Genomic DNA, 21,664 nt, shown 5'->3' with positions numbered 1-21,664 from the left:
TGCTTTAAAACTTCACGTTTGAAATCATCTTCACATTTGTTTCGCAAATGGATAGTAATTTAGATCTTTGATGGTCGAGTTTGAATTTTTGAGTGGCACTCGATGCCTCCACATGTAATTGGCTCATTTGGGCAAAACAATGTAATGGCCTGATCAAGCTAATGCTTTCAAGGCCATATGAAGCATTACACAATTAAAATATTTCAGCATTTAGCTGTCTCCTAGGAACCTCCATTGAGCTGTCTGGAGCACAATAGAAAGAACAATGGCACATCAATCAAACCGCAGCTTTTATGTAATAATGAGAAGCGCCGAACACATGCGGTACGGAGTAACAATGTCGTTTTTATATAGCTTTATGAAACTGACCATGGATTTTTTTTTTTTTTTTTGATTCATCTTCCAGATACACTGTACATTAAATTATGTTTGATTACACAGGTATACAATAAAAGTACAAATGTCACACAGTGACAAGCCACTGCTTCTTTTCACAGAAGTCAAAACTGTACATGTACAACATAAATACGTTGATGAATAAAGAGGGAGCATCAACTCCTTAGTCTGAAAACAAGCATTTTGAGGTTCGATGGATGCAGTAACCGCATGCTTAAATGACGAGCCTGTCTGCTGAGCAGTATACATTTATCATTGTTAGCCTTTACAGCTGAAGCAGAAATGTTCCTTCTAACTTGAAAGATGAGAACTACTACACAAATGAGAAGCAGTATGTTGAAATCCCCATACAGCTTGAAAAAGGTGACGGCACCCATTCACTGCAACGGATCCATTTGTAAATGAGTGACGGTCTTCTTGTGAGACATGAGGGCGAATAAATATTCAGCTATTTTAAATTTTAGGTTAACTAATTATTTAAAAGTTTATTTTCCTTTGTTGTGCTTTTCAAACATTGCCGACGGTCCTCGGACATTTCATCTGGTTGCATTCATGATGTCTGATAAAATACCTGCATAATCTAGTTCTGCGAAACAGCCCTGTAAACTATCTTTGTGATTTGTTATTTCTCATCAAAAGGAAACTGCAATGAAGTCTCTGTGTTTGACACTTGTTTCCTGTGTAGGCCGTTGTCTGTACGTTCTCCTCAGGCTGGATCCGTACGCATTGAAATTGGCTACGATGCACCAACAGACTCCTGAGATTCCAGCTCGCATGACAGGAACCGGTTGGAATTGTCGCTGTACCTTCGGTTTTGAAGAAATGACAATCTGAAGACAAAAAACAAACAGAAAGCGGTTATATTCTGCTTTGTTGGAAGGAAGCTAAGAAGCCTTCTTGGAATAGAAGCAAAAGCGGCTCTGTGAAAATATCTTTCTTTTTTATTGCTGTGGGCTTTCTAAGAAAATGAACGTATACTGTTAATGTCAATAAATAAAAGCGGGGGAAGGTAATAGACCAGACACATCTAACATCACGGCAACAGATTCTTTGAACATATACAGCCTTTAGGGACTGACTTTGCATGTGCAGTTTCTAAATATCCCTGTTATGTCTTGCAAACATCAAAAGTTATTCTTCAGCTAAGATACACAGGGATCCTTAATGGCTTTAGTTTTTAGGTGTTCTAAGATTTGTTTTAGCTTTAGAGAAAGTAGGGTTTCAAAGGATCCCTCTTAATGGTTTCATAAAAAAATTTCAAGCTAACCATGTACGTCAATCAAATGCATTCCTCTGACCAAATTTAGACTTCCATTACCATCTAATTAAACCACGTTGAAGAGTTTTTGCACAATTATGGTGCACATCCATTAATCCATTAAGAGTCAAAAAGAAAACTTTCACAACGCTCAGTTCTGTGTTACAGTTGCCATTTAGATGACATCTCTGACTAATTATTAATTATAACGAATGCAGATTTAGTCAGAAAACTCCTAATAGGGTTGATTTACCTTCATTTTAATGAGTTTGTTTTTTAGGCTTCTTATTTATTTGACCGAAATACAGTAAAAATGCGATCTGTACTACAAATTAAAATAATAAAATTTTCTAATTTTATATAATTTATTCCTGCAGTGGCAAAGCTGAATCGTCGGTGTCACACGATCCTTCAGAAATCATATTGGCGCTCACTTCTTATATATAAATGCTGTTGCTTTTTTTGTGGAAATTTACATTTTCACTTGTTTGAAACAGAAATATTTAGTAACATAAATGAGAAATATCTTTTATATATCACTTTTAATCAATTTAAAGCTTCCTTGCTAAAGAACAGCATTCAGTATTTCTTTTGTAAAAAATTGTAATGAACTCTATCACAATGTAAATTACGACTGCTCTAAATTCCTGACTTTAAGTGTGTTGTCTATATTCCATAATAATATCTGATTTTTAAGCCCATGCGGACATCAAAACTAGAAACAGCAGTAAGTGCATTCGCATGGGCTTGCTTTCAAAATTGCTTTCAATACTCTGACTTCAGCTAAAAGCTAAAAAAATCTTTTCTGGCACCGTTTTCAACTGGGCAAATGTATCGTCGTCTTATATTAATGGCATGGCGTGGCTTATTATGTGTCCCTTCCACTTTCGTATTGTTCCTACAGCTCTGGTTGAAAGACCGTAGCTGGTGCTTAATGTTAAAAAAAACAAAAAAAACATCATCATGCAGGAGCAGAATGTGTGGCAGAAACTCTAAAACTAGCACTTGATCTGCATTATCTCGACGCTACAGCAGGTTTCGGTGAACCCGAGCTCGCTGCAGATCTTCTTAGGATGAAACTTCGCAATTTTTGCACATCTACCCAGTTACACATCATCACGCATTTAAGCTGAGCGCCACAAAAACTCTTCAACGCGGACAGCATAAGCGTCACATCCCGTTTGTCTTGCATGAATGGGGCTCCACAGGGTTCTGTCCTCGGCATGTTGTTCATTTAACCATGATACAGCACAACAACAGCTGTTTGGTGGAGCGAAACAGCTGAAAGAATGTGTCTTTGGTTCAAGTATGCTGGGGGAGTATGGAGTGATTGACTCATGCGAGTTGCACTCGAGTGAATCTTGGCTGAGGGTCGGCAGGGTAAGATTGAGGAATTCTCAGCCTGACTGTCACACAAGCCACAAACTCACTATGTTCCTCATCACTTTCTCATCTCCCCGACTGCCTTTTCTTCCTTCTTAAAATTCGAAGCAAGGCTTGACCTCTCGGTTTACTGCACAAGCAAATTTTGTTTAAGGTATAGTTCACAATTAAGATTTTTCCCTTGTGTTGTTTCAATGCAATTTTTACCATTGTAAACAACAGGACGAATGAATCATTTTGATAATTGAACATAGGTCTTTTGCATAGAAAAATATTTTGTAACACATCCGTCGAGGGCCAACATGGTCCATACAACTCAATTGTCCTCATGATTCAGAGAAAAAAATGCTAGAGATGAAATCTGAAAGAAATTATGAGATGTAAACTCATGAAACTGTAATGCACTAGACGGCTATAAATTAGCCTAAAAATACACAGTTAGGTACAAAGTTCTACAACGCAATAAGCAATTAATTTAGTTCAAATGGAAACGTAATTCTTCACTAATTTGCATTGTAAATGAATGTTGATTTATAAGAAGTAAATGTGATTCTGCTGCCCAGAATAAAATGAGATTAACTTATGAGATAACCTTGAATGTCAGAGTGAAACCTGATTAAATTATTCTTATCAAATCAACTGTCAAAAATGAAAACCTTGTTAGCTTTTAGTCATGCAACGCCTTGCAACTCTATGCAACAGGATTGCTATTTGCCAGTTGTACATTATGTAATAGGGTGGATAATGTATTAAATTATGTTTCAAGGTCTTCAAAATTCTGGGATGTTCTCACCCAAAATTGAAAACTGTTGTGGAATTTGCTGGGCTCCATCGATTTTTCATACAATGGAAGTCAAATGCTACAGACAACTAGTTACCAGCATTCTTCAAAATATTTTGTGTAGAACAGAACAAAGAAACTCATACAGGTTCTCTTTAAATTATATTGCTGGTCAGATGTTCTAATAAAAAAATCAACTTTAAATAATATTGCAGTTAGCATTCTGGAATCAGCCCTAACTATTATTAACCTCCCAAAAGAAAAGAGGAAAAGGACCTCTTTGGGACGACAGGCATGCCTTCGAACCTTTTTTCAGGCCTTTCTCATGAACTGTTCTATAATAAGAATGAGATTGATAAAATCAGTAATCCAGTTCAGATGAGTTCCCCCCTTTATGAGCTACATTATACTCCTAATGTCCAATAATTCTCCCCATATGCCAAAACAGATTCCTACAACGGGCCAGGCAGGCTTGAGCTTTGAAAACTTAGTAAAAAGAGCAGCCCGTCTGTCTCAAAGCTTTCTTCTTTGACTGATCTCTGTCCTCATCTCATTTCTGTCCTTAGCTAGAAGCTATCAAAAAAATCTTTCAACATCCCTAGAGAAGAACACAAATGAAAGATGAAGGGGGAAAAAAAGAGAAGATAAAAGATAAATGAAGAAAAATACACTTGTATTTCAGTGGCTTGGTGGAATATTTATTTCTGATTCCATATCTGCTCCTCAAGGTAAAAGCATGATCGCCTTTGCAAAACATCTACGATGATTCAGTGCAATATTGTATTGATACATTGGTCCACTGAAAGTCAATTCTTCAACGATTCACTTTTTCATTATCAGCCAGTAAACTGATTCTGAACAATTATAATTTTAAACATATTAGTAATTAGTAGGCTAAACTCTGTATAAAAGTCTGTAAAAATAAGGAAAAATCTACTATAACGTAATAGGAAGGACGTTTTTTCCCTGCAGGGTTAGGGTTAGAGTCAGCTAAATTATTTTACGTGACGTGTGCACCGCTAGGCATCTTTGGTTTCCGATTTAGATAGAAAACGTGCCTTTTTATTGTTTGTGTGACTTAAATATCTATTAAAAATAGTTGTTGCTAGGTGCAGTTTTAAGAAAAAGTTGATAGGGTAGTTGTTAAATTTGACAGCAAAATTGCTAAATTGTCAAAACGGTGGAAAATTCGTCTCTCAAATTTCCGATCCAGCGGATTCCTCGAGATGACCGAAAAGGTATTTTTGAGGTGTAGCCACATTTAATATGGCTCAGAAAAATTGGACAATTTCCAGTCATTCCAATGAGAATTAGCAATGAGAGTTTTGCATAGGCAAAAAAAAGTTCCCCACACAGATTTCCAGCAGTTCGCTGGTGAATTGTCTGAGCAGTGCTCCAAACATCTGTACACTGTCGACACAAAATGTACCAAATATTACTACATCCTAACTAAAATTCCTTCTACTTTCATGTACTCAAGCTCTCAATTCATACCAACGTAATCGCTGCCATCTATCATCAGACCTCGGATAATGTCAGTATTATTACGGTAACATGCATTGTTGCAGCGATCATCTTTTGGCTAGCACGATTATTCTGTCCATTGTAATGCGCGATTTTCCGTGCCTTAGCTGAAGCTAAGCGATTCTCTGGTTCACTTCCTCTTCGGCGTCCTGATTACCCCTTCAGGGTTTATTTTGCGATAATAACCGTCTGACTGTACGTTAACGGAGAAACACCGTCCTCTATTATTCGCAGATATCGATTGGAAACAGAATAGAATGGGCAAATAAAATCCAACGAGTAACTGCACAGACCAATTAGTGCCAGAGAAGAGGAACATCCGTTAACATCACTCAACCTTCTGCTCTTAAAGTAATTAAGTCTGAGTGCAGTAATTAGTCTATCTCAAGTCATCTGTAACTGCGCCTGACATATAAATTACACATTTAACATTATACAGCGTTCCTTCCTCAGCGCTTCTTCACGAAGAGATTATTTAGAATTTTATTCCCATGACCAATTTCCGTTTCGGTATACAATAATAATAAAAGTGTGACTTGAAACTGAGCGCGCGAGTTTACTTTCACAGCAAACCGCACCGCGCTTACTGTGAACTTTGCTAAAGATAAAACAGACAGCACGGGTGGTCAAAAATAAGAACGGTCCAGAGAATGTGTGCAGATATATCTAACCAAACAAACCTTCATTGTGATATCCAAATCAAACATAACCGCATCGAAGTGGTGCGATCACTTAAAAACATCCCAAACATCTGTAACAAATCAAACCACGAGAGGATACAGATACCCCGCTTGTATATCGGGCCGCATTTTTAGAGCAATCCCTGCACATTCTGCATAAGAAAAGAAATCATACGAAACAAAACATTATCAGTAATGTCGGTGAAAATTAAAAAGAGGCCATATACTGAAATTCCACTCGGCCAAATAGCTGTTGTACTCTTATGTTTAAATAATCATTCCTGACAAATCTGGCAACGTCTTTACATTGGATCCATATGTTCACACGGACAGCAGGGGAACAAAGTCTCCGGACGCCTGAACAATCTGTCTTTGGCATTAAAACAAGAAATACAAAACAATGTCAGAACCGTTTTTCATGCAGACTGGAGAGATATTTTCAGCATTTAAAAAACGCAACTTCTGATAATTTAATCGGAATTTTGCACTTTGAGAACGTAAACAACATTCCGAATGCCCACAATCAATAAAGTAAGCCAAAAACAAACAAACAACGCTTGTGAAATATCTTTAAAAAAATTATCTCAGATAGAGATCGCAATAATCAGCGTGACTCCCTGTGAACATTTTTAAAACCACAGGGGAAATGAATTAAAATAGATATGAATGCAAGACCCTACCCATTAGTCTGATGACCAGCTCTTTGCCTGACCTGACATTAACCTGAAACTCTAGGATTTGGTGCAGCTGAGAGCGAAACTGGTGCAGTTTTGACCAAACATGGAAACATGTGGGTTATAGTGGATACCTTTCAAATGCTCAGCCGAAGCTCATTTAGACTTCACAAGAGAAACAGTAGAGATAAAATGCGTTCAGGTTACTGCCCCGGCACCAGTGATATCTCTTTTTTTTGAGCTTCTTTAAACAGCTATAAAGTAAAAAGTTATCAAAGAAATCATTAAATTAATAAATGGACTTTAAGGTGATATACAGCTTTAAATGGATAGACCGAAAAAGTGAATCATTTATTCCACTCTCAAATTTCAAACCTCTGTGACTTACGCTTTTTTTACTGAACACAAAAATATAAATAGAATAAAAGATAATTGGGACTTTTTCTCTGAATTCTGAGAACTTGCCGTTATGAATCATACACTTTTTTTTCTCACAATTGCGAGAGGTTCTCGAAATTGTGAATTTTCTTATTTTTGGACTTGCGAGTCAAATTTTGAGAGGGAAAAAGACTCAAATGTTCTCACAAATGCACGTTTACTCACAGTTGCCTTTTATAAAGTCAGAATTGTGAGTTCCCTGCAACTGTAACTTTATATCAATAGTAGAATAAAAAGTGAACGTGACCAAGAGTTTCCAAATCCAAAAATAACAAAAAAAGTATGATTTAGGCATTCCAAGGCATCTTAAGCCACACAATAGTTTAGTTTTGAACGAGGAACAGACCAAAATTCAAGCTTTTATTCAATAGCACTCTTTCATCTCACCTCTAAAACCTCACTACACTTGCAGAATATTCACATATAATCAGTTCTAGTAGCTTTAGTACTTTAACTTGAAACCTAAACAACATTTTAAAATTTTAAGCTTTTAATTCGGTATTTATATTGTATTTCACTTTTATTTAAATGACCAGATGATTAACTATTCCTTTAACAATTTAGCTCAGTGCTGAAAGTCAAACATTCCAGTGCCTTTTACTATATAACTATATAATACTTTATAATCGTAAGATAATGAATAATAATAACTATTTATTTGATGGTTATGCCCACTTTTTGGCACGGCGAGGAGGTTTGCTCATCACTGGCACTATTTGTATAGTGGGTTGCTAAAATCGTGCCACTTCAGCAAGGAGGGAAAGCCTGTAAAGTACATTGTAAAATCAATGGGAGACATTAACCCGTTGCTCCTGTTAACCCACTCTAAGTGTCTGCGATCTTAACAGCAGAAACTAAAACTACACAGTTATTATAGCTGACATCCTAAAACATCAGAATCAATATTTAAGGCCTTTACCGCGGTGTCAAATTCATCACAAGGCAGAGTTAGCGTTCAATCAAAGGTCGGATGCTTTTTTAAAAAGGCGTTGAGACAGGTTTGAATAAAAGCGATGTCAGGGTGCAGGGCCGCCGCGTCACACAGTGCCATCAAATTGAAAATCTCTCTTTAACGGGACGTTTTTATAGACAGCAATAACAACAGTGTCCTTAATCCAAGATAGAGTCATAAAACATGTGACCACCTTCATCTCAGCTTCTATTCAAGACGTTATCATCGAGAGAACGCCATCAGGATGTTCTCATCCTTCAATCATGCTCCTTATTAGACCGAAGAGCGACAATAAAACATTCTCTCATATGTTTTGGTTTTATTTCTTGGCTTTGGGTTTCACAGCTGTGTGGAGGATTTGATTTGACCTTGGCTGAACCTGAACGCTGAGACGTTCACCTTCAAGACCGCTAACATGTACGTATCGTTCTGAATAGGTTTTGGACACCGTCCCGCCTTGTTAATTCTTGGAAATCTTGCTGTACCTGGTTCCGACGGAGGCAAAGGTCCAAAGTTCCTCACACAAACGTGACGCTTTTTCAGTCACACCGAGAGAAACGTGAGCCCGGCTGCCGCTGAAAGGATTCAGAAAGCTCAACTCAAAGCCCTCCGCATGAGTAGAGAGCGGACTTAAACCGCATGGCTAAGTCGCCCAAATGTTCCTTGGTAGGGAAAACGTCACATTCCAGGCATACCTCCGAAAGGTTCCAGGACAAAAATGTGTAGAATATGGAAAATGTAAAAGGCTTTGATTGACGGTTAAGGTTTGCTGGGTGCTGGCCATTAGAGATGTCTCTATGGAAACAGAAGCAGAGAGAGCTGTCTTCTGACACCTTTTCTGCATCGCCAATCATCAGTCTGATAACGAACAAAGTGGGAAAAATGCGGCGCTAAAATACTTTATGCGGGGATCAAGGCTGTAGCTTTCAGACAAAAAAAAAAACACTTCTCGCTGCGTATTCATTCGTGTTGCACAAGGACAGATTCTGCAGCAGCCCCCTAACAAAAGAGACGAAGTGTAACTCTAAATCCCTATATTTATAGCACTTGAAAGCTGCTTTAAAACAAAACACTGGAATAAGAGGAGACGTTAAAGCAATTAAGTGAGCTGAATGCACACTAATAATTTGGATACAATAATATCAACAGAGGAATACATTTCAGAGGCGAGTAAATCATCCTTCTGAAACACCCTGCGAGATCCTTTTTGACACAGGCTGCCTTGGGAAAACAAAGATTAAATCAAGCCTTTGAAAAACACAAAAGTTAAACAAACTAGATTTGAATCAAACCTCCTCTTCGGTGGAATTTCTTTATTAATCTTAAAATATAATATTTAGCCCTGCATCTAGCAAACTATGCGCATGTTTGTACCTGTATATGTTTATGGGTTGTATTCATTTTAGGGTATTAGGGTACATTTCACATCCACTGATGATAATAGTTTTTGTTTTTAAACAATTTTCATTAGAAATATCACATTTCACTTTTTACATAGAGAATGCATAGCATTATCTTTCATATTTTTTTGTGCTTTTTAGTTTGCCTGAAAATGTCCTTTCATGCTTTTTGAATAGATGAGTCTCGAGTTCAAAATAAAGAATTAAAATTTTATAACAGTCAGTATTATAGTTGGTCCACATTGACTTGCATAGTGTTTTTCCATACTATGGAAGTCAGTGGGGACCAGAAACTGAAGGTGAACTATCCCTTTAAATTGGCTGAATTTATCAAAATACCTTAGATTCGAAAAATAATGTTAAAATTGTATTTTCTTTTAAATAAGGGCCACCGTAAAAACACCTCCTTACAGCTAAAAAATTGTTTATCACATAACCATGTGTCCATTTGAAAACGTTACTGAATTGATAATGAATTATTAAACGAATTGTTGTTATGTGATTACAATTATTTTCCCCAAAATAGTAGATGTGGGGTAAAGTGTGTCAGATGCTTTGAAGTAAGCTGTGTCAGTGGCTCATCTAATACAGTTCTGCCATCAAATGTAGCAAAAACTATTACAAAAAAATTGTATTATTACAAATTATATGGCAAAATAGTCATCTACTTTAATTATTATAAATATCTAACCACATCCTGAATAATATACAGAAAAATAAGACTTAAAAACTTGACGCCACATGACACAGTAAGCATGGCAGCACACTAAAATCTAAAAAAGGAGACTACTCATGCAAACCAAACATCATGGTTAGTCTAGAGCCGTTTTACAGTAATAAAATGGGGAATAATTCCCCAAAACATCATCGTAGCAAAGCAAATCATAAGGATACACCCATTATATTGGTGCATAAAACTGCAAGAATTTTGCTAGGACCAGACGGCAAACCACGGAGCGCAGACGTTCAGAGTACTGGCCTTAGTTATAAAAACCAGAAAGGTCAAAACATCAATGAAGTAATTCATTCGCCCGGGGTGGAAAACACACACAAATAATAGAAATGCACAAATAAAAAGACGGGAAAATAAATAGTGGTGTATTTAAAATTGCCTCTGTTGTTTTACGCAGATCATAAAGTTTCAGAGAGATGAACATTGCATGGTCACAACCATGTGCTTTTGTTTTGATCAAGAGCCGCAAAGTGATGTCATCTACACTTATGCAAAACCAGCGTGAGGGTAATTGCCTTTGTAATGGCAGAGCCCACTTAAAACAGTCTGAAACTATGAGGAGAAAAACAACTGGAATCGTGGAAAGACTTGAAGCTGAATATTCTACCAGCTCTTGCGGCTAAACACCGCTTTTCACTTTCAAAGTTAGACAGCGTGTTCCAGCTGATTATGTCATTTTTAAGTGTGTTGTAAAAGCCTGCATGGTATTAGCATGTTTCTAAATGGGTTTTATAAAGATCATTTTTACGATAATGTCTCAGATAGTCTAAGATTACTGTGACATTATCATTTCTAACATTTTTAGCATTTTTCAGGCCGAGGATAATAAGGAGCAGGGACCACTTGTTACATAACGTACAGAACTGAGGCTTGCATATTTAGCAATTTATGCTTTCTTGAAGACCCCTGATATAGAAAGTACATAATTTCAGAAATATTCATTAAAGATTCGATATCACAGTTATTGTTCAAATGTTCGGAATCAGTAATTCTTTACAGGAAACGAATACCTTTTTTTCTGCAAAGATGCATTAAATGAATCAAACCTGATTTAAAAATGTAGCAGTTTGCACAAAATTATTAAGCAGCGCAATCATAATAATGAGAAATGTTTCTTCGGCACTAAATACAGAATTTTAGAATAATTTCTAAAGTATCACGTGACACTGAAGAATGAAGTAAGAAAATTTAAATAAGAATAAATTACATTTTAAAACATTACATTTTAAATTTGTTCACATTATTACAGTTTTTACGCTGAATTTTTTTATTAATTAAATGTAGTAAGCAGCCTTATTTCAAATACATTTCAAAACTCTTACTGACCCCAAAGTTTGAACAGCGTATACCGTATGTACACATAAATGCTGTGAGTATATATATTCACTTTTGTATATACGTATGGCCAAAAACTAAATTATAAAGTAAAAAGACCTTAATGATGCGGCGTGTCCAACCAGAAATTTCAATCAAGAGCTCTTTACCAACATTCTTATGTGCACTTTTCATCCGAGTTCGTCTTTCATCTCTTTTCTCTCCGAACTCATTTCTGAAAGCTCAGTGTGTTCAAGAGGGACTAACTGTACCTGAGAGAAATGGAGGTTCCGTTGACAGACTCTGAGTGCCGTCTGCTCGGGCTAAAGCCCCCCTGTGGGGCATAGTGCTCATTTCCACAGCACAGGATCATAAGAAAGGCTCTCCGAAAAGCCCGGTTCAGAAAAGCATACAGGAACGGATTCAAGCCCGAGTTGATGTAACCCAACCAGAGCCATGCGGTCCACATCTGCCACGGCACGCTGTAACTGATGAAGGGATCCACCACGTTGGTGATGAAGAAGGGTGCCCAGCACAGACAGAAGCAGCCCATGATGACAGCCAGCGTCTTGGCCGCCTTGGTTTCGTTCTTAATGCGACTGGATCCGTGCTGATCGTGGTTGGGGTAGTTGGAAGAAGGGGCTGAGCCGGCCCGGTGCAGCGAGCCGATTCGCCGAGCGTGTCCCATAGCGGTGACATAGATTCGCTGATAGGCAAGAACCATCAGCACTAGAGGCACATAGAAGGCCACGGCCGAACACACCAGAGCATAGGGTCGGTTCACCATGAACACACAAGTCGAATTACGAGTGGAGTTTAATTTTCTGTGTTCGATCTGAGATATAAAAATCAAAAAACAAAATAAATTATAATGCATTGTTGCTAAAAACTACAGTCAGTCATTTTATTTCTGTACAAGTGAAAGTACAGCAATGGGTATGTTATGATTTGATTACATAGATTACATTTACCAGAAATTAACCTTAGATTCATCTTAACTTATTATTAGACACACACACACTCATATAAGTGTGTATTGTAGAAAAAAAGCCTAATAGAAAAAAATCTTAATATATGATAACTGATTTACCACCTGAGATCAACTACATCTAACAAATAAAATTTTTTATAAAACTAATTTTCATAATCATTGCTTTTTATGTTTTTCAAAAGTCTCTTATTCTTATAAAGGCTGTATTTGTCAAAAATAGAGTAAAAACAGTAATATTGTAAATAATATGATGTTTTCTATTTTTATATATTCTCAAAGTGTAATTTAGTCTCCAGTGTCATTTCTTTCAGAGAGTATTTGAAATATAAATATATATTTATTGTTTGTAACAATTTAAAAGTCTTTACCAACTCTTTAAACCAATTTATTGCATCCTTTTTGCATATAAATATATAAAAAATTTAATAAATAACTTTTGATCAGTGTGACCTGTTAAATCCCAATATATTTGGATTATTACTTTAATTACTAAAAATGTAATTCCTTAAAATGGTATCATCCAAAAAGTAACATCGTTTAGAGGCTTTCTAAAAGCATAGCCAAAGTCAAAAAATAGTTTTTTTGCATGCATGCATGCATCTTACACAGATCTAACAGAAAGACTTACGAAGCTCTCAATTCCAATGGTATTCCAACTTTGCATGATGGGAAGAAAAGAGATGAAAATGGGGATGACCCAGCATCCGACCAGCATCAGTGAGACTCTCACAGGCGTCATCTTGTTATTGTAGACCAGGGGCTGACAGCAAATCGCATAGTACCTGCCCAAGACAAGGAGCGCAAACATCTCAAGAATGATTCACGCATGCTGCGAGGCAGTACAGTGTTTTTCATAATCAATGCGTCCCTGCATACTGTTCGATCATACACCCATATGATTCTGCTGATCTTTCCTTGAAAAGCTAATGCTGTGAAATATGTACATCCAGATAATACACGCTCGCTAGGGGCCATAGAAGCAAAGACATCGTGAGTCATGGGAATCATACGGATGGAGAAAGGACTCGGTGACACAGTGGGATAGATAAACAGAATATGTTGTTCGAAAGAGAGAGAGAGAGGCTTGGAGAGACTAAGAATGAGTCATGTTACTGCCATATGGACCAGGTGCGGTGAATAAATCACAGCTGCTCTCTTACGGGCCAAGAGAGCTGCGGTCTTCCTAATGGGTGAGCATGAGAAAATTTGCATACGTAATCCAGCAAATTACACATAATTAGCTGACACGCTGACAAACCCCTGGAGTTAGTGTCAAGACATAAACTATGCGTTTCTTTTTTTGCGAGTGCATTTCTGAATGTACAAACCACTCTGTGAGCAAATCGTCGCACGTGAAACGCATCTTTACAATCAAAGAAATATAACAATTAGGAGTCGGACAAAATATAAATTAGACGTAACAATACAGGCCAGACATCATCTTCGCATACAACGCAGCAGGGTACCAGAAAAGCATTGTAGCACACTGTAATTTGGTTACGCATGATTACAGGGCTTAAACCTTTCAGAGTGCCTCTGGATGCCAAAATGCAAATCCTGCAGTTTAGAGGAAAAACAGTAAATAAACTGTAAGAATAAATAAATCCAAAAGTTTGGAATGATCAATCATTTGTTGGAAATGCATGTCTTACGTTTACTAAGGCTGCATTTATTTGAGGAAAAAATTCAATAAAAACAGTAATATTATTCGAATTTTTCCATAACAGTTTGCTATTGAAACATATATATTAAAATATAATTCATTCCTGTAATGCGAAGCTAAATTTCATCATTATTGCAGAAATCAGAACTCATTAGAAGTGCTGATTTGGTGCTTATATTTGATCGTATAAATGCAGCTGTGGTGAGCTTTAAAGACTTCATTATAAATCTTAATTATATCAATTATTTGACTGCTAATGTATATATGTAGGTATACAATACTATAAACCAAATGAAAAAAATGTATGATCAAATCTAGCAAAGAAAACTGCTGTCCTAAAACTATTACGCGCATGACAACATGTTCTAATTTAAGACTCGGTATTCTCCGCATTGCCATGGCAACACAAGCAGTTATTTGTGTAGAACAACAACTATATTAGCTTCACAAATGCGCTTACCTGTCCAGTGCAATGCAGCACAGATGCAGAATAGACGCTGTGGTTAGCAGCACGTCCAGGGAGGTACGGACCAAGCAGAACGTCTCTCCGTAGTTCCACTGACCTGTGGTCAGCTCTATGGCTGCCAGCGGCATCACAACGAGGGCAACTAGAAGGTCTGCAAATGCCAGTGATACAATAAAGAAGTTGGTCTTCTTCTTCCTGTATACAGAACAGCAGATAAACAAACAATAACAGTAATAAACATTAGTTCACCGCAGAAATATGTTTTATTGTCTATCAAAGAAATGACACGTTATCACATTTCAGCACACTTACAGATGATGCATTTCCAGGTACTAACATCATAAATTTAAGTTTTTAGATTTGATTTAAAAAGAAATGTACAGTTTTAGCACTATGCATCTTGTTACATTATGCTGGCATTAAGTAACAGAAAACTGGTATTGCTGGGCAACAATTATTTGCAATAAATCGCATCCAAAATAAAAATGCATGTATACATTTAAGAAAAATGTTTTGTTTATATATTAAATATATTTATATATAATAGATACTATTTAAATATGTATCTATGAACTATAGAAATTATACAAATATTTCCTAATTATATACTGTATGTGTGTGTTTTTATACATAATAAGATATATTAAATAAATAAAGATAACATATATTAAATAAATGAACACTTTTCACTTTTATTTTGGATGTAATTTATCATGATTAATCAACGCTCAGCACTAAAAACTAATTAACCGGGCTAGTTAAAAGTTTGTAATAAGTGGATGATGGAGTGATGGCAAATTTAAAAGAAAAAAAAAACAAACAACGCTATCATGATTTTTTTTTTCTTTTGCAGTTGAAGAAAACTGGAACACAAAAGAATATATTTATTCCGGTTCACCGCTATTGAAGTTTACTCAAATAATAATGACTTCAGCTTCTGAGAACACCATTTTAACCATATTGTGTTTTTTTGTGATTTTAGTATTAACTGTTGCCATGTTGCTTTGGGCAGAATTATCAAATGTTTTGAAAACAAAACACCAGTTACAGTAGTTCACCCAAAAATGACCATTTCTGTCATTAACTGCTCGCCCTCATCTCATTCCAAACCCATTCAGAGCTTAGTTTATCTTCGAAATACAAATTGAGATATTTCCATGCAAAGTCCTCTGTTGAAGGTCCAAAAGGACATCGTTAAAATAGTCAGTTGTTCGAAGCTACGAAAATACAAAACAACAACTTCATCAAACATATCTTTAATTGTGTTACAAACGAATGACTTGAGGGTGAGTAATTCACGGCAGCATTTCTGGGTGAACTAGCCAATAGTTTATATATTTTAACGTCAAAAATGTACACCGACTCAGAGGATTGAAATGTAGATATATGACAGCATTACCTTAGCTGTCTGTCTTTACAGAGAGCCACCATCACAAGCAAATTACCCAGTGCAGTCAGAATAATGATGGTCACGAGGACGATGGACAGAGTTATCTTCGAAGTGTGCTTAGACACACCTTCATCCACTGAACTGTAGAAAAAAACACGCAGCCAATTAATACAAACAGATGAGATCAATACTTTTATATGTAATGGTATATCTTACTCGTCCGCTGAGTCTGATGCTGTGGCCATCACTGGTCATCTGTATGGAAGTGGTCAGATGGGGTTTTGTTCGCACAAGACAATGCAGTCCCTCTCCTGTGGGATAAACACAACTGTTTTGCGTTCTCACATCCCAAATTCAATCATATTCTTTCAGCGTGAGCTTCAAAGTGAGAGCACTGAGACTAAACTATCAGCACGTTTGTAAATGAAACACAGGCTTGTGGGATATAACAAGTAAATATGAGCCATGATGAGTGTCTGACCATCTTCCTTTCTAAGCAAAAGTACAGGCTCACAAGAACTAATCACTGCATGCTGTCAGTCAGCGTTTTGTTGAATAAATCAGAGACAGAAATTAGGACCTAAAAATATTACTGTTTCTAATAAACTATGTGCTTGACTTAAATACATGTGTTATCTATCTATAGTTATCTATTAAAAGCTATCGTATTACAATTAATATATTTAAATATATATATACATTCATGTTTATGCATTTAGCAGACCCCTGTATCTAAAAAATAGGACAACAATCAAATAAGTATTAAATAATATTATTAACATTCTAAAATAATATTTAATAAAGTTAATAATAAAATGTTAATATTAATATATTTTAAATATTTATATTAGTGCTGTCAAATGATTAAACTCGATTAATCACATCCAAAATAAATTTTTCTTTACTTAATATGTGTTTATAATGTGTTTATTTATTGTGTATATATTAAAACACACATACAGTATATATTTTGAAAGTATTTACATGTAAATGCATTTATAAATTTGATATTATATGTCAACAAATTTAATATATAAACATAACATATTTTTATTAAATATATACATTCAAGTGTTTTTACATAATAAATATACACAAAATACAAAAATATATTATGTAGAGAAAAACATATTTTGGATGCGATTTATATAGATAAATATTGTACTAAGCTGTTCATTTGTGCGTTTGCGTGTGTATTAATATAACATTCCCCACACTTGATAGACTTTATAGATGTTTTTTTCATATTTGATGTCAAAGAAGGAGTACTCGAGTCTTACTGATGGCGCTCTGGAGTACATAAAACAAAAAAGGTTGAAAAATGCTGGCCTAAATTGAAGTCATATGTCTTATTATATCCTCAAAACACATCAAATATATAAGGTAAAACACTGAAGACAGCAAAACTTCAACACAAAGTGCACGCACTCCATCATCACACCGTTAATACCCACAGTGGCCAAATCACACCCTGTGCCTGTGGCGCTGGAGCCATAACTCACGCAGAAGTGGAGAGAGCTCTCACAGAGTAAACACTGGAAGCGTGTGATGTATTTGCCCAGCTGGGAGGCTCAAGTGGGTATTACAGAGACAGCTTGGACGCTTCTTTCCTGTTCTGTTGCTTTCGTTTGAGTTTCAAATGAGCCACATGATTATTATAGCCCTGTATCAAACATGCTAAACAAAACAGGCTATTCTAAACGGCTACACGGAGAGCTGGTTTACACACGATGCCTGTGTAGGACAAAGTAAAAGGGTCATTCTACAAAACAGGTGCCGCTTGTTTCCCTCATATGCGTATGTGTATATTACTGTATATTACACAGAATATTGCAGAAGCCATCTAAGAAGACATGATAATGAAAAAAAAACACAAAATTATATATATATATATGTTGAAAATTATACAGTATTTTAAAGTGCCCCTATTATGAATTTTTTTAAATTACCTTTCAACATAAAACATTAGCATTCATGTTGGTCTGAATGAAAATGCAAATTCATTCTTCGCCACTAGGTGTCGCTTTTGGAGCGTTAAAAGCTTTAAATGAAATCGACTAATCACTGGAGAACTGAATCGTTGAACAAATTGTTTGGGCGTCACTGAACAAATAAAGTAAAAATAAATAGGGGCGCACCAAATCAAAATTGGATGCAATTTGCCTTAAACCAAAAATGCTTTGTAATAATTATTTATTATTTTATTAAATATTATAGAGTCATTTTGTAAGGTTTTTTCATTGAAAACAATTTTAATGTAATTGAATAAAAATAAATAAATAAAAACACAAGCCTTCAAAATACCCACACTTTTACTGAAAGTAACAAAAATTGAAAGAATTTCTGCTTCTAATGACAACATTTTACAGGGTTCATTAGTTAACTACTATAAAATGAACTAATAATGAGCAAAAGTTTATCAATTTATTTATTAATATTGGTTCATGTTAATTGCAACATTAATGCAGTATTAAAATCAATGGTTGTGCTGGTTAGTTAATGCGCTCTGAACGAACATGAACATGAACAACTGTATTATCACTAACTAACATTACGACAGATTAATAAATACTGTAATGCATGTATTGTTCGCTATTTTTTATTTCCATGCAACAGAAAGTAACCGTTACGAGAGGGTAGCGGCAGCTGCATACAGCATGTTACAGCACACTACTGCAAACAAGTGAACAAGTGTACTACATCGAAATTTCCTGTCGGCGTTGTTTAGCGGACACTGCTTTTTGAGCTTTGTTATTTGAATTGTTATTTGAAGCGTCAGGCGAATATATTACATAGCATATTTTCAGCCGACAATGAATGCATATTAATAAAAAAGTGTTTTTTTGACCTTGCATTTATGTTAACCCATTGTTTGGGACTCACAAAACCAAAATATGAACATTTCATATCCCATAATAGGGCAAAAGTTTAGTATTCTCTAAGCACACACAACATTTTCTTAAAAAATACAAAAGCTTTACAAGAGAACACAAAAGCATCAAATTATTATTATAAATTAAATTATAATATAAATTATAAAAATTATAAATTATAATTGTATTAGTATAATTATTTTATTTTTCAATTTAAATCTAGCACTTTATTTGCATTGATTTTTTTTTTTTAATTGGCTTATTTTATAATTTTAAATCCTTAGCAATGTCCCTATTTGTGTGCCAGTCCTGTTACCATCATACAACACTGTATATACCCAGTAATCATGTACTATATTTCATAAATCACACTTTCAGTACGTACATTTCAAGCTAAATTAAAGTTTCTTCCTTTTACCAATTCACCCAATATTTTGTCATGTTTGACTATAGGTGCCAATCTGATAATGTCAACCCTGTTACCATGATTTTGTACGGTAAATAACTGACATTAAAAGTACACACTAAAACAAAAACACTACTGTTAAATTAAGCAAGATAAATTTGAGCACAAGACGTCAAATTAAACTGTAACTATCAACTCTGTTACCTTTCAAAATCTATGCAATTATTGTTCTAAAATCCATTCACTTAGCTTAAAGTACCATAGTGCAATTAACACATTATTTATCAGTAAAAAAAAAAAAATCATCATACCGAAATTTCATTTCGAAATTTCAAGCTGGTGCCATGTGACATGACACTAAATTTCACTTCAATTTTGTCTCATAAGATGTAAGCGTTCAATGTTTTAAACCCAGCTAACTGTCTGAAGCATATAGATCTATCCTGATTTTACAATAAACTGTGACTTCAAACTCTAATTGTGAATAATTATTCCTAATAAACATGCTATACTTGAAAACGCACCAAAACATAAGCTGAATACTTCACCACCAAACAATTGGCTACGACACTAAAACATGGTTGTATTAAACAAAATATCAAACTAACATTTTGCAACGAAGCAGGCAGCTCCATGAGTTTCGACAAGGTTCTACCTCAGCAAACACCCATGACTCTTGGCAGGTTACTGTCACTTTAATAAATTGGTAAAATACTTACTGGAGGTGTCTCTGATGTGATTGATTTCTCTCATATGAAAGCTAACGTGACATAATTGACATGAAAAGAATCTGCACTGACAAACCCTCTAATAACTGATTTCGACACCTTCCCACACAACGTCTTTCTGCATTTCATGCCACCAGGAAAACTGAGTGGCATTTGCATTTAAAGGGATAAATCACAATCTGTGGCGAAAAGAAAACATAAGCCATAAGCCTCAACACAAGTTACATTTTCACGCCATGGCAAAAACCCATATTGGCGTAATACAGTATCTACCTGTAAAATGGTATTTAACTGACAATAAAATCAGCACTGTATGGATCCTTTCTAATTAACTGACTGAAAAGTATTTCATAAGTTCTTGCTCATCACAAAACACGTAAAAAAGATTAAAGGCTATTTTAAGGTTTCAGTCTTGAAAGGATCAGTCCTTCTCAATCACAGTTGAACCCAAATTCCTCTAAAATCTGATTAGCAAACAAATAAACTATTATATTCTCTTATTGAAACTAAGAACTCAGATATTGTAAAAATGCAAAAGGACATTTTTTGACACCTAACACGAACTTGTTATTAGCTAATTGGTGCAATTTAGAAAATATAAATCGATAACAGCAATAATAACAGTTATTAAAATATTTATAAACAGGCATTACCTGTACCACGGTGTTTATGATGACCTGTTGCACATTTTGGCAGGTGAAGGCATTTGAGTGCGAAGCAGCATAATTCAGATAAGTTTACTCACCCAGGGCCTCCGTGTTTCGGGCGTTTTTGTGAATCCACACGTATTTCTATAAACTGTCATGTTCCATCACAGTTAGTCGGAGACTGAAGTGCTCTTGTCTGCCCTGTGTTACAGTCTAACAGCTGCAGCAGGCAGCGGATCATCTGTTCATGTAAGAGTCTCTGTCCAAAGCGCCCGAGTCTGAAACAAACCACAACAGAGCAACAGCGCCACCCGGCGTTTCGCATCGCGTTACTGCGCTTCAACAACATAAAGGCTCCTCGAATGATTTTTGTGTTTTTTCCCCCGTACAAATATTGATTATATTGTATGTGTATGTTATTTACTACAACATATATTTCACTGCAATATTTTACTACGATATTTTACTACAACAAAGTCGTCACTGCGGCTTAGCCTTTAGCCACAAAAGCTAAAGCTAAATCTTTGTATTTTAATTACCCCCCAAACGATACATATTTGTAGTTTTAAAAGCATATTAACGCTTTTAAAAGTACAAATTAGCAGAAAATGTGCACATATTTGTACCTTCTGGAAGTGTACAGCCTAAATGACAGTTTTATATCTTTTTATGTGTCAGCTGTTGATGAGTAAAATTGTAGAAATGCTATAGTAGAGCAATGTAAGAAATGGGAATGAACTAAATGGTTGGGGAACAAGTAATCTGATGATGGACCACATTCCTTGAAGATACTCAGTCTGAGGCCTTTTTATACAACTAGATGGCGCAAGACCACCATACATACGCTTTTTACTGAAGGACGAGAAAGTGTCTAGATGTGTTTGTGTTTAGTAGATATTCCCTAGGTCGCTGAAATCACGCTACGTGACCCTGGGCCACAAAACTAGTCGTGAGTGCACTCTTAAAA

The 21,664-nt window shown here is 35.6% G+C and overlaps 1 protein-coding gene across 2 annotated transcripts; it reads right to left on the bottom strand.

The window, feature by feature from the left end:
- Positions 1-273: 273 nt before the first annotated feature.
- On the bottom strand, positions 274-20,915 carry si:dkey-247m21.3 (5-hydroxytryptamine receptor 4). 2 transcript variants are annotated; one of them, XM_043220921.1, is made up of 7 exons: positions 20,796-20,915; positions 16,260-16,354; positions 16,053-16,184; positions 14,648-14,848; positions 13,153-13,306; positions 11,806-12,368; positions 274-1,226 (listed from the first exon to the last, which is right to left on the bottom strand). In XM_043220921.1, exons 2-7 carry the CDS (start codon positions 16,286-16,288, stop codon positions 1,133-1,135), a joined length of 1,173 nt encoding a protein of 390 aa, XP_043076856.1. In that variant the 5' UTR covers positions 16,289-16,354; positions 20,796-20,915; the 3' UTR covers positions 274-1,132. The 2 variants fall into 2 exon arrangements, with proteins under 2 accessions (XP_043076856.1, XP_043076854.1); XM_043220919.1 differs by having other exon boundaries at positions 20,704-20,909.
- Between the last annotated feature and the right edge of the window lie 749 nt (positions 20,916-21,664).

This window comes from Puntigrus tetrazona, chromosome 21, assembly GCF_018831695.1.
Source record: "Puntigrus tetrazona isolate hp1 chromosome 21, ASM1883169v1, whole genome shotgun sequence".
Classification (NCBI taxonomy): Eukaryota; Metazoa; Chordata; class Actinopteri; order Cypriniformes; family Cyprinidae; genus Puntigrus; species Puntigrus tetrazona.
The sequence above is the reverse complement of the archived record's forward strand: the minus strand, read 5'-3'. Positions and strand labels throughout refer to the sequence as shown.

Coding starts and splice junctions, on each gene's coding strand:
- si:dkey-247m21.3 (XM_043220921.1), bottom strand. CDS start 16,288: ATGGCCACAGCATCAGACTCAGCGGACGA. Junction 14,849..16,052: donor TGTAAAGACAGACAGCTAAG/GTAATGCTGTCA, acceptor TTCTGTATACAG/GAAGAAGAAGACCAACTTCT. Junction 12,369..13,152: donor CCATTGGAATTGAGAGCTTC/GTAAGTCTTTCT, acceptor TTTATATCTCAG/ATCGAACACAGAAAATTAAA.